This window comes from Lepidochelys olivacea (genome assembly GCF_965140295.1).
Source record: "Lepidochelys olivacea isolate rLepOli2 genome assembly, chromosome: 6".
NCBI lineage: Eukaryota > Metazoa > Chordata > Testudines > Cheloniidae > Lepidochelys > Lepidochelys olivacea.
In genome coordinates, this window is record NC_140416.1 from 107,674,167 (window position 1) to 107,687,721 (window position 13,555).

The window sequence follows — 13,555 nt, forward strand, 5'->3', positions numbered from 1 at the left end:
TGGATAACTTGGAGATGTGTTCAAAGACATGTGTTTTAATTTACACGTTGGTAGTACCATATGAAGAACTTCTTTTCCACTCTAGTTTCATATTCAATTTGAAGGTTTTAAGGAAGGTTTTAATGTGTTATGTATTTTAAAATGTCTTTTGCATTTGCAGTGAAATGCAAGCTTTGGAACCAGTGTGTATTACTCTTGGAGACCAACAGACGTTATGGGCTTTGGACATACATGGAAATCTGTGGTTCAGAACTGGTGTGGTTTCAAAGAAACCACAAGGAGATGATGACCATTGGTGGCAAGTATGTACTCCTTATTCAGCTTTCAGTAAAGTCCACCGTTCCATCATTGTGATGTTTTCTTGCAGGGATCCCGACCTAAAAATATCAAGAAATAATTTGCTTGGAGGCTTACAAGCATTATTAATACACATGTAATGGAACCACCAGGCTGTGGGTGCTGAGGCCCCTTTTAAATCTTGTCCCTGAAAGGAGTTAAAAACATTCCAGTATCAGCCAGAGGAAAATTAAAACAGTGACAGGACAGTTTCCTTTAGCCAAATTAAAAAAAAAAAAAAAAAAAGGCAAGGAGGCTTCTTTCACCTAATCCAACTATTTCCAAAGCACACAGGGCTGCTTTCTTCAGCCACAGAGCCTGTGAGGGAAAATGATGACAAAAACAATTCTTACTGGGCTAATTCTCGGGAATCAGTATAGAATCCCTGATCATGTTGTTTACATCCTTACTTATGTTCCTGGGTCTTTGTTCCCCCGATCATCTCTGGAGGAGGCGGATTGTCCACTCCTCCGCCTGTCTTTCCTGAGTGATTTAGTCAAAAATATCTTCCCCTGTATGTATATGACAGGTTTCAGAGTAACAGCCGTGTTAGTCTGTCTTTGCAAAAAGAAAAGGAGTACTTGTGGCACCTTAGAGACTAACCAATTTATTTGAGCATGAGCTTTCGTGAGCTACAGCTCACTTCATCGGATGCATACCGTGGAAACTGCAGTAGACATTATATACACACAGAGACCATGAAATAATACCCCCTCCCACCCCACTGTTCTGCTGGTAATAGCTTATCTAAAGTGATCATCAAGTTGGGCCATTTCCAGCACAAATCCAGGTTTTCTCACCCTCCGCCCCCACACACACACACACTCACTCTCCTGCTGGTAATAGCCCATCCAAAGTGACCACTCTCTTCACAATGTGTATGATAATCAAGGTGGGTCATTTCCAGCACAAATCCAGGTTGTGCTGGAAATGACCAACCTTGATTATCATACACATTGTGAAGAGAGTGGTCACTTTGGATGGGCTATTACCAGCAGGAGAGTGAGTTTGGGGGTGGGGTGGGGGTGGGGGGGGGCGGAGGGTGAGAAAACCTGGATTTGTGCTGGAAATGGCCCAACTTGATGATCACTTTAGATAAGCTATTACCAGCAGAGCAGTGGGGTGGGAGGGGGTATTGTTTCATGGTCTCTGTGTGTATATAATGTCTACTGTAGTTTCCACGGTATGCATCCGATGAAGTGAGCTGTAGCTCACGAAAGCTCATGCTCAAATAAATTGGTTAGTCTCTAAGGTGCCACAAGTACTCCTTTTCTTTTTGTATGTATATGGAATCTTATATTGGAGCAGCATGGACAACATGATTTTGAGATGACATCTAATTTAATCAGTAAGTTGTCTTACCTTCATGCACATTCCCATAAAAGCAGGAATTGCCTCCTTTTTTGGAATGCTCCAAAGTATGGTTATATTTAGTTGCTTATAATGGAGCTTGGGCAATTAACCGTATAAGGTGAGGGCCCCTAGGGAGCAGTTGCTGAAAACCATTAACATGAATTCAAACAGCTCACGTGAGTCACATGGATAGTCTTCCTCTGGGGAAGCTAAATGAAGCTATATGAAGATCCAAGACTATATGCCAGGCTCCAGGACAATTTCAGAGGAGAGATTCTTTTTTTCCTCTCTGACCATTCCCCAGATGAGGGGACTTCAGGTGCAGCAGAGTTCTGCAGTACTTGAAATAGATAAAAATACTAAGAAATTTTGGGCAGGTGTTTGTTTTTGGTGAGTTGTTTTTTTGTTTTATTTATATAGGAAACTGTTATCTGTTATGTGATTCTGGTTTGTAATCAAGGCTCCTAAAACTTAAATCCATCAAAACTCAAGAGGAATCAAGCTTGTTTTTTCCTCCACTTACTCAGTAGAGAGGTTCTGGAGGTTCACTCAGGAACGTTGTTTCTGATACTCCTGAACCCTATGCAGAAGGCAGATGAGGCATCTTTTTATCATAAGCATAGTTTGACGTCTATATTTGGGGCGGCAAGGTGTGGGGGAGTGAGGCTTGGTGGGGGATCCAGGTGAGTATGGGGGTGGGCCTCCATGGGGGATCCAGGTGTGGAGGGTGAGGCTAGATGGGGTAGGGATTCAAGTGTGTGGGAGTGGCTTGACAGGGGAGTCTGGGCATTGGGGGCTCAGTGGAGGAAGTTCTGGGTGTGTGTGCATGGAGGGGTCTGAATGCAAAGGGGTTGGGCAGATGTGGGGGGCAGCTCCCCAGACAGTGACCCCTTCCCTGCCCCCTTGCCTGAGGAGTGATAGGGACAGGAACCGGGGAAGGGTTGCGGAGCTTCCTGCAGCCGGGGAGGTTTCTTGGGGTGAATCTGACCTGCTGCCAGCTGCTCCAGGGGAAGAGGAAGTCCTGTTTCTCTTCTCTCCCTTCTTTCCTCCCGGCCACCAGCAGCTGAGCCAGGTGCAGAATTCCAATTCCCCCCAAGAGTAATTCACTCTGTCACTCAACTGGGCTGTACACTGCACAGATGGTTGGGAAGCAGTTCAGCTGCCTGGCTCTCCTAGGTCACTGCTTTCTTGCCCTCCCCATACACTGATCATGAGGGGGAAGCTTACCTGCTAGCAGAGAACACCTGGCTTCTCCCCCTCCCCAAAACATTCCTCCTTGCCCCCCATGGGTGCTGAGGCGGAAGTGAGTGAGCACCAACACCAGGCGCTCTGTGCCTGCTGGTCAGTTTCCCCACGTGGATTGTGTGGTGAGTCAACGGGAGCTGCCCCCTGCCCTCCCTTTACGCAGCCTATGTGGGCAAACTCATCGACCGTCATAGAGTGCCTTAAGTCACTGCTCTTGTCCGGCATGTTCCTCTGCAGGGGAGGAAGCAGGGCTAAGGGGAAAATATGGGCACTTCCCCCCATGCATCACCTGTGCAACATATATAGTTTGCCATGCTTTTTATGGAAGGTCCTGTAACTCATCACTAGTTTAACTGATTATCCAGAACATTTTTTTTCCAGGTAAGCATTACAGATTACGTCGTGTTTGACCAATGCAGCCTCTTCCAGACGATAATCCATGCTACCCACACAGTGGCAACAGCGGCCCAGGCTCCAGTAGAGAAGGTGGCGGAGAAACTTCGAATGGCATTTTGGTCACAGCAGCTTCAATGTCAGCCAAGCCTTCTTGGAGTCAACAGTAGTGGGGTCTGGATCTCTTCAGGCAAAAACGAGTTCCATGTAGCAAAGGGAAGTCTAATAGGTTGGTGCATTTTTACACCTGTTGGGTTTTTTTAAAAATCAAAGAAACTAACTAGCACATCCACTCTGCACCCCTTACCATTCCCCTAGCCTACCCATGGTAAAATTCAGCCACAGCAAATTAAAGAGCAAGTTGCAAAAGCTTCCTTTCCTTAAACTAGAGTGGGGATGCAGACAGTAATGAGGGATGCTGTCTTAACATTTGGTGTGAGTAATTGCCCTTTTAAAAGTAGTACTGTGAGGAAGGCAAGTTTGGGAGCCTGTTGCTCAAGCTTGTTATGCTTTCCACAAACATACTGCTTCTTTCAGTGCATGCACCCATATCTTGAATTAAAAAGAGTTACATATTGATATCATGCACTACAGCACCTAGCACAATGGAGTTTTGGTCCATAACTAGGGCTACTAGGTACTATGTTACCTATATATGGTGCTGTATACAAGTAATAATAATAATATAGTGATCACTTTGGGAAATGTGTCTAGGAAACTGAGCAATAGATTTTACTTATGATTCGATGAGAGAACATGCTGAGACAAGACAACTAAGACAAGACAGTTAATGACTTTAGCCTGGCTGATGAATGTTGTAGCTCACGACTGATTTGGTCTACTGCCAGAAGCCTCTAACCTTTGTGCTCTCATTTCATGCAATCCTGGCTTCATCTGCAGGTCTAGGTGCATTTTCAGCTGTGTCTTCAAGCCATTCTGATTTGTTCTGTCAATGTACTGCTCTAAGTAGACTTTCCCTCTTTGAAGGAACCAGGTGAAGAGTCCTGATCAAACAGTAAAGTAATTCTCAAAAGGATGTCTCTAGACTTGTTGGAGGCTGCTTAGAGCTGTATTCTTTCTCTGTCCTTTTGAGAGAGATGTTCCTAAAGCTATATGACTAAACTTGGGTATAGAAACTGTCGTCTTATTCTACCAAAAAAGTTTACCTGATGGCCGCTTGATAGCAGCATATTAGCATAGTAGCCAAGTGATGCCAGATTAGCCACTCCTTTAGGATTCTCTCATTAGATGATGTGAAGGATTATGTAGTACTGTACCCAGTATTTACACAGCGAATCTGTCAAAAAATACTCCTGTTCCTTCCCTCTGTGTGTGTGTGTGTGTGATTAAGATTTAAGAGTAGCTTTCATGATTCCTAAAGCACTAAACTAGATAGAAGTGCTTGACATGTATTTAAACAGGCATAAGAAAAGACTTGCAGAAAACTGATGCTGGAAAGCTTATTGGTTGACATCTAAGCCATCTGAAGAGATCTCTGCAGGTTGTGCAGATGTTTTTCTTTTAGATATGCTTTACTTGTTGGGTTACTAATATTTTATACCAACTTAAAGAGGAAACATCTGTATGGAATTGTATTTGTCTAATAAAAAAAAGAATGTCTTCCCAATGAGAAGTGTGACTTGTTCGCTCTGCAGAACTTTCGGTTTGTGGATGGTACCCAGTCAGTTCAGTTTAGGTGAGATTTGGCCATAAGCGCAAGAAGTTAACATTGTTTTTGTCATTTAAGTGGGAATGGGCAACATACTGGCTTTTGCATTTCACAAGACTAATAAATGACTGGCATTGCTGATCACTAAGGCTGTGATTCTGGCACAGAGGTCGTGGAATTCACACATTCCACGACTTTCCGCAGCCTTTGTGACTTGCGCAACATCCAGTGCAGCTGACCCCAGGGCCACCTGAGTAGCTGGCCCCAGGTCCAGCCACGTCAGCCGCTGTTGGAGCAGCCCTGGGGTGAGCTGCACTGGCTGCTGCTCGGACAGCCCTGGGTGGTTGGCCCCAGGGAGCGCCTGAGCAGTGGGCCGCTGGGGGCAGTCAGCCCCTGCCGCCGGAGCAAGGGTCCCCTAGAGCAGTGGAGCCGTAGGAGCAGCGATTTAGTCATAGGTGTTTATAGTAAAAATCATGGACAGGTCACGGGCCGTGAATTTTTGTGTTTTGCTCGTGACCTGTCCATGACTTTTACTAAAAATACCCATGACTAAATCTTAGCCTTGCCGATCATGTAAAGTTAATTATAGTTGTGTATCCCTGGAAGGGCAGAAGGTTGCAAGTAACAAACTTGGCATTTGATGGGAAAGAACATCCTCCTCACTTTTGTCTATGTGACCTTTGTAAATCTAAACAAAGTATTTTGCTGAAGAGTCAGCACAACCTTCAGCTGTAAGTATTGGGTCAAAACTGCTGCTAGTGCTTAGAACAAAAGGTGACCTCTAACGGATCATTTCATGTAAGCTTGCAACAAAGGGGAACCTCCAAACAGGGCTGAGAAGCAGCAGATACAATCTTTGCACTAGATTTTAGTTCTATTTTGGACTTCAGATTTCGTTACTACGTGGTGTAATTCACAAATATAAACAGTTGCCAAATGTTTCAACATTGAACCTGAAGCATCAACCTGAACCTGATCCCTGTTGCAATGACTTCTTCATCTATGTGCTGATTTGGTGTTCATCCATGATAATGTAACAAACTGTCTAGTGACATAAATGCACTTAATGAAAAATGGTGTGTGTGCGTTTTTTTAAACAAGAAAAGTCTCTCAAACCTATGAGCATGAACTGGTGGGAAATCAATCTTAATAAATAGTCATTTGGTTTTATAATGTGTTTTGGCCACAGCAATATCAGATATTGATTAGAACAAATAAATTTAATAGTTGATTATAACAGAAATCCTCAGAACTTTTAAAAAATATTTCTAACAAAAGACTTTGTCATAACATTTAAGTTGCAAAGTGTGTGATTCATGGCGGTGATTGTTTTGCTCTCTTTTTCAGGAACATATTGGAATAATATTGTGCCTCGAGGTACTGTTTCTGCCACAAAATGGGCTTTTGTGTTAGCTTCCTCAGCTCCAACTAAAGAAGGTTAGTGAATCTTCAATATAAGCTTATACCATAATTAAACTGACTTCATGCATTAGAGTTGATAGCTGAAATGGTACTAACAGGTTCCATAATGCAGAACTAATCCAGAGTTTTTGTCTATCGGTGTGCAGAAATCCCATATTTTTGGAACAAGCTAGAATTTCCTTCTGTCTAAGTTATTGGAGATAAATCATGGTGGGACTGCAGTGGAATGGCCTTGAATAAGGTGTGCTGCTTTTTGAGCATCCTTACTGGCTCATGCAAGGAATAAAGTGTTTAGTGTCTTTTTGAAATTATATATCCCTCATTTGGAGGGGTGCTGAGCCACTAAATGTGGAGGGAAAAAAATATTACTGTAATGGATGTGGTGTGCATAGATGCTAAGGAGTTGGTGGGATAAGTAGGTCTACCACCAAAGATTGGCAGGGAGGTAGGGAGAGTGGAGGCTTTGGTAGCAAAACTCAATTTGAGGACTCGAGATTTTGTACTGACCTATTTATTTATTATGTCCTGTGGTGCCACAATATGCTAGACGCTTTCCATACATTGCTGTAGTACAAGATGAATCCACAAATCCCATTGAGGTGCTTTAATGGATGAAGATGGGAGAAATTTAGTAATTCACATTTTCTCATCAACCATTTGGATTTTACCATATTTGTTCTTATGCTAATTTTGGCCCTCAGTACCATATTCTATATTGGGTTTCTAATCTGTACACTTGCTGCTAATGATGACTCTTTGGTGCTAGGGAAGTCGATTCATTTAAAGCAGCACCACCCAGTTAGCGGGAAAGAGGCTAGGTAGCCTAACCTATTAGGTTATTGGAGTCAGTAACACTCTCCAGCGAGTGAACTGACACCCCCTTCAGTTTTTGCCATCATCATCACTGGAAGACTGCAGCATGGCATAAAAATAAAATAGGGTGGTTTCTTAAAAGTATTTTATTTATATACTTTTCACCACAGCATCTCTGATATAAACTGAGCCTCACCACCACTCCTGTGAGAAAGAAATATCTCCATTTTAGAGAAGGAGAAACAGAGAGAGAGAGAATAACTTGCCCCAAATCAATCAAGATCCTGTGTTTAGAACTGGGAATGGAACTCCAGATTTCCTGATTCTAGGTCCAGTGCCTTAACCACATCTTTCCTCTTTGTCTCTGGGACTGAAAAAAACTATTATTCTATTTTATTTTTAAAGCATAAATGTAACTTCTCTAAAAAACATATAAACCTTCCCTTAGTTGCATACATTTTGAAAGTAATCTGTCCAATATATTGTTAGGCAGGTGGGTGGATTCATGTTAAGGAAACACTTCTGAAATATTTAAGGTGCTTAAGGCCTTATCTGTATTTGCCTCAGTTTCCGCCATTCATGATCAGCCACCAGTAGACTAAGTAAGCTGTAATTTGCAGTTTACTGTATATCAAGCAGAAAACTGCCATGGTCCAAATTGGTTGGTTGGTTGGTTTGTTTGTTTGTGTTTTTCAAGTGATGCCCAGAGGTACTCCACTTCAGGTGTTGGTGCGTCTCAGTGCCTTTGACTGGAGAATTTCAGCATGCACGATCCCTGTCTCGCAGCACCATTGGCACCTCATCTAGCGTGCACACAACCTGACCTCCTCGGTTCTTTTTCAACCGTCCTGAGATGGCGTTCCCAGAAGTGTCATGAAGTTAGCTCACTTAGCGTTAAAATTGTTTACTAGCATAGTTTTAGCTTACCAGTTCGGTTACTTAATCTTATACTCAAAGCAACAAATTTGAGGGCTTGGTCAAGGATCTGAATGAACTTCCCACTCTACAGAGCTGATGACACCATCCATCTTCCACATCAGGGATTGTCTGACTCCCTTTTACTCAACGTGGTCTTCCATCATCACTGACAAGTGAACCCTAGAAATCATACACACAGGCTACTTGATTCCTTTTACTTCCCTCCCTCCTCGTCCCTGTTCAGGGACCCTTTTCATGGGCACCTTCTAACAAGTAAACTGTCTTCTACACTTAGGTGCTGTGGAACAAGTTCCTCCACAACATGAGGAAGGGTTTTTACTCCCATTACTTCTTAACCCAAAAGAAAAATGGAGGATGGAGGCCCATCCTAGAACCTATCTGCAATACCACAGATTTCCACTGGCTTCCACCAGCCTTGGTTAACAATTGGCATAGTGATTCCCCAGTCCCAACTTTTCCCAGAAACATAAGTTCTGAAATGTCCAGCCCTGTCCTGGAACAGTCAGAGGGATATTAAGGTCCATTGTCCCTTTAAGGAGTCAATATTCAAGAGTTTTCTGCTTTAACTGGAGTTACCAAGCACTTCAGTTTAAATAAAGCACTGGATTGGTTTAGATTTAAAATAAAGCAAGTTTATTAATGAAAGAAGGTAGGATTTTAAGTGTATTCATGTATGAGATAGAATCGTTACCAGCAAATAAAAATGAAAACATGCGTCTAAAATTTAACCTAGCATGTTTTCGTTCAAGGCTTTGTTTAAGATGGCCTCCTTCGCCCACAGTCTTCCAGCAAGATGGTGACTGATCCACTCCTTGGTCAGGAGCACTCCCAGAGGCCCAAAAGTGCACCTTTGTTGTCTTGGGTGAAAGAAAGAACTTGGTTTTCTGCCACTTTCTTCTATAGTCCAATGAACCTTTGAAGTGGATTATTCTGAAGGTTACCCCTCAAAGTAAAGTTTATCCAAACAGTGAGGAAGGCAACATGCAGTCTGGTGGTGAAGGAGGTTTTGTGCTCTTTGGTCTCCCACTTGTTCACTAAAATGCAAATTATTCTGTTTCCTGCCTTCTCCTCCTCCTCCTGCTATCTTGAGGACCTGTTTACTACTTATATGTAAATTGAGGTAAACACACACACATTCCTTTGTTTAGGATAGGCCTGTTTAGCAACTTTTGCTTAGGCAGGAGTGTCTGGTTTTGAACAAGTGCTAATATCATACAGGGGAAAAACCAAAGCAGCAATTGAATTTGGGAGAAGAGATTGCAAGCAATGTAGGATGACAGAAAGAAGTGGTCGCAGGGGTGTGGGTGTGGATATGTAAAAACACTAATTTTTACTCTCAAAGTGTTAAATACTCAAAACTTCTGAAAATCAGGCCACTTATTTTAGATGCCTAAATCTAGGAATTTAGGTTAGAAAATCTTGACCGAAGAATACGTTTCAGAAGACTGATAGTTTACCATTAAGTGCAGAGCGCATTTAAAAACAGAGTGAAGCAACTATGTAAGTATTAGAGAGTAGATTAGGAGTGATTTTAACAATAACACACACGTTCTCTCCATAGGAAGCTTTCTGTGGCTATGCCAAAGCAACAAGGATCTGTTTTGTGTCAGTGATCAGAATCCTCAGTTCCATCCTTCTTCAGTTCAGCTACCGCCTGATGCTGAAATGGTGTGTTATTCAGCCTGCCAGGATGCCATATGGGGTTTGGATAAACAAGGACAGATCTTTATCAGAACACTTTCGCCAAGTTGCCCAGCTGGGATGCACTGGACAAAACTGGACCTTTCTCAGCTAGGTATGGCTTTTTGTGGTAAGCGAAAAGACTCAACTTATTTTTAAGCAAACAGGTTTTATAAAGGTTTCAGAGTAGCAGCCGTGTTAGTCTGTATCCGCAAAAAGAAAAGGAGTACTTGTGGCACCTTAGAGACTAACCAATTTATTTGAGCATAAGCTTTCGTGGTGCTGCAAGTACTCCTTTTCTTTTTAGGTTTTTAAAAAATATTCTGCTGCATTTTTCATTGGCTTTGCAAATACCAATTTAAATTTTAAGATTTATTGAATTTAATAACACCTGAAAATAACTGCTGTATTAGTAAAGATGTAAAATTTTCCAACTTTATCAAATGTCAGAAAAAATCCCAGGGTTTTCCAATAGCTGGCATGCTTTTAGATAGCCTTTTGCTATGAAGGTAGTATTAAGTGTTCATTGTTCACTTGATGGTATTTTGTAAAGGGTATTTTTTTGTTTTGTTTTTATCAGGCAAAGCAGTCAGTACTTGGGTGGGAATCCTTCAAGGAAACCTGTTTCAGAAAGCAGCACTAGTGATTCAGTTGGTGATGTTCTTCTGTTCAAGTTGATACTGAACTTATGCCTCAGCATGGCATTGGGGGAATGTGGTGCTGCTGAAGTTGCTGTCTTTGGTTGGATAAGACATAAAATCCTAGTCCTTGACTGCTTGTGGTCATTAAAACATTCTTCCAATATGACACTCTCCATAAGCAATGGGGTATCCTGGCTGCTTAGCAGTTTAGCCAATTTATTCTACATGTATATTTCTTTGATAGTCTCTCTCAGTTGGCTATGTCTTTACTTCCTGTCCTAAAGTCTGTAATGTTGTGCACTGTTCATTAGCTGCCACGCTATATTGTATGCAAGTCTCCTGGAGACAAGTGAATTGATTCATTCAAAAGTGACATAATTGAATGAAGTCCTTTCTAACATCACTTCCAAATTGGCTCTTAACTTCACATTTCCTTTGGGACGAAATTTTCTGCATTTGGCATAAGATCAAAGCTGAATTTTTTTAAAGTTGGATCAAAATTGGTTCAGCTGGCTTTAAGCTAGGCAAGCATAAGCAGCAGACTTCATTTTCTATAACATAATTATATAAACAGTTAACATTATTAATCTTCATATTAAAAAAAAATCAGTCATAAGTTATGTACAGAAAAAACATTATCCACGTTTTTAAAGCTTCAAGTTTTCAGCCTGGAATATGACCCTTTTTTTTTTTTTTTAAATTGGACTGGCTCCCAGCTGCCAAGATGTCTTAAATTTGAATGCCTCTCAAGCTGTTGCACATTCACTGGTTCATGAGTGAGGTCACTAACAGGCTCCCTCACTTGCCTAGCAGGTCTTGGACCACTTTTGTAGTCATGATTATTATTTTCTAGCAGTCTAGGTGATGATATTTCAATTTCATGGTTAATATCTAGCTGTTATAGCTTTTCCATCAGTAAATGTCAAGCACTTTACAAAGGAGGGGTAAGTATCACTATCCTCCCTTTACAGAAAGGGAAACTGAGACACAGTGGTGAAGTAACTTGCCCAAGATCACCTAGCAGACTTGGAGCAGAGCTTGGAATAGAACTTAGGTCTCCTCAGTCCCACTCTGTTGCTACATACAGTAGCCCACGCTGCACTTGATCTGTTTTGGTACATTTCTCACTTCTCAGATATCCAGGACTTGAATGACATATTAGATGTAAATCATGTGGTGGTGGTGGTGGGGGATCAGGGAGGTTTGTAGTAGAAGACTCCAGACTATACTAAGCAAATAATTCTCTAGCATGAGCAACCTGTCTTTGGGAGCCAGTGAGCAGGGAGAGGGCTAGAGAATAGACAGTAAAATGTAAATTGGCTTATGAGCTGGGAGTCATTTCAGTCATTGCTACAATATGTAAACTCCTGAAAAGACTACAGGAATTCTCATGATGGGTCAGGAGTATTTAAACTGGTATTTTTCTTTCTTGACATACATTGGTGGCTGCATAGAAATTTGATTAGTTATATCTTTACAGTGAATTATAGATGTTATTGTAGTGTATCTTACAATAGTTGTAATGCACTATATGTGCGTTAACTGACTCAAATCACCATAAATACCTTCTAGTATTGATTTCTATAAACAAAATTCCCGAATAGTTGACATACGGTTTAAGGATTAAGACAGTGGTCTCCAAACTTTTTAAGCCCAAGATCACTTTCTGAATTTAAGGGCAACCCAAGATCTACCCCACCCCTTCTCCAAAGCCCCGCCCCGCTCACTCCATCCCCTCCTCTCCGTCGCTTGCTCTCCCATACCCTCACTCACTTTCACTGAGCTCAGGTAGAGGGTTGAGGTTTGGGAGAGGGTGCGAGCTCTGGCCTAGGACTGAGGGGTTTGCAGTGTGGGAGGGGGCTCTGGGCTGAGCTTGGGGTGGGGTTTGGGGTGCAGGGGAGAGTGTGGGATGAAAGCTCTGGGAGGGAGTTTGGATGTAGGAGGGAACTCTGGGCTGGGGCAGAGTGTTGGGGTGCAGGAGGGGATACAGGGTGCTGGCTCTTGGAGGGCGTCAGGGCTGGGGCAGGGGGTTGGGGTGCAGGAGGGGATACGGGGTGCTGGCTCTGGGCTGGGGCAAGGGTTCGGGGTGCTGGCTCCGGGAGGGCCTGGGGTATGGCCTCCCACCGGGCAGCACTTACCTCCGGCAGCTACCAGTTGGCAATGCAGCATAGCTCAGCCAAGGCAGGCACCCTGCCTACCCTGGCCCCACGCCACTCCCGGAAGGGGCCAACGTCCCCCTGCAGCCCCTGTGGGAAAGGGACGGGGGGCATGTGGCTCTGTGTGTTGCCCCTCTCCGCAAGCACCACCCCCACAGCTCTGCATGGCCGCAGCTCCCCATTCCCAGCCAGTGGGAGCTGAAGGGGCAGTGCTTGCAGAAAGGGGCAGCATGTGGAGGGAGACCCCTGTACCCCTGCCTGTGGGGCCACACTGGCCACTTCTAGGAGTGATGTGGTGTGGGGCTGGCTGGCAGGCAGAGAGCCTGCCTTAGCGGCAGCCCCACTACACCACCAGAGATCGTGATCGACTGGGAGATCCTCTAGGATCGGCCAGTCGATCGTGATCGACCGGTTGGTGACCACTGGATTAAGAAATGAATCATAGAATCATAGAATATCAGGGTTGGAAGGGACCTCAGGAGGTCATCTAGTCCAACCCCCTGCTCAAAGCAGGACCAATCCCCAATTTTTGCCCCAGATCCCTAAATGGCCCCCTCAAGGATTGAACTCACAACCCTGGGTTTAGCAGGCCAATGCTCAAACCACTGAGCTATCCCTCCCCCCCCCCCGGTAAATGATTCTGTTACAGATCATTTATCCATTGGGAGGGGGAAAAGGCAAAAAAATCATTGACCGTAGCTGATTGGTGCAATAAAACATCTTACATCATCTTGTTACCATTTTGGGACACAGTCCTTCAATTTAATGTATTCAGGTCCATCTCTGCAGTCAGTGGGGCTCTGTGCAGGCACAGCAATGCATCCACATGCAGTGATTTATTGAATCAGGTCTTTAGCTTGTTACATTGTGGCCCAAGAAACTTAATAACTATAATAAAATAATTATTG

The 13,555-nt window shown here is 43.3% G+C and overlaps 1 protein-coding gene across 3 annotated transcripts in view; it reads left to right on the forward strand.

The window, feature by feature from the left end:
- The window catches only part of TECPR2 (tectonin beta-propeller repeat containing 2), a 72,287-nt gene that overhangs the window by 36,302 nt on the left and 22,430 nt on the right, over window positions 1-13,555 (forward strand). For 2 of the 3 annotated variants that reach the window (XM_084632040.1, XM_084632042.1), the window contains 4 exons: window positions 161-302; window positions 3,316-3,556; window positions 6,344-6,433; window positions 9,732-9,980. In XM_084632040.1, coding sequence (XP_084488166.1) covers window positions 161-302; window positions 3,316-3,556; window positions 6,344-6,433; window positions 9,732-9,980 — 722 coding nt within the window. The remainder of the gene's footprint in view (window positions 1-160; window positions 303-3,315; window positions 3,557-6,343; window positions 6,434-9,731; window positions 9,981-13,555) is intronic. The other variant, XM_084632041.1, reaches the window with a different exon arrangement.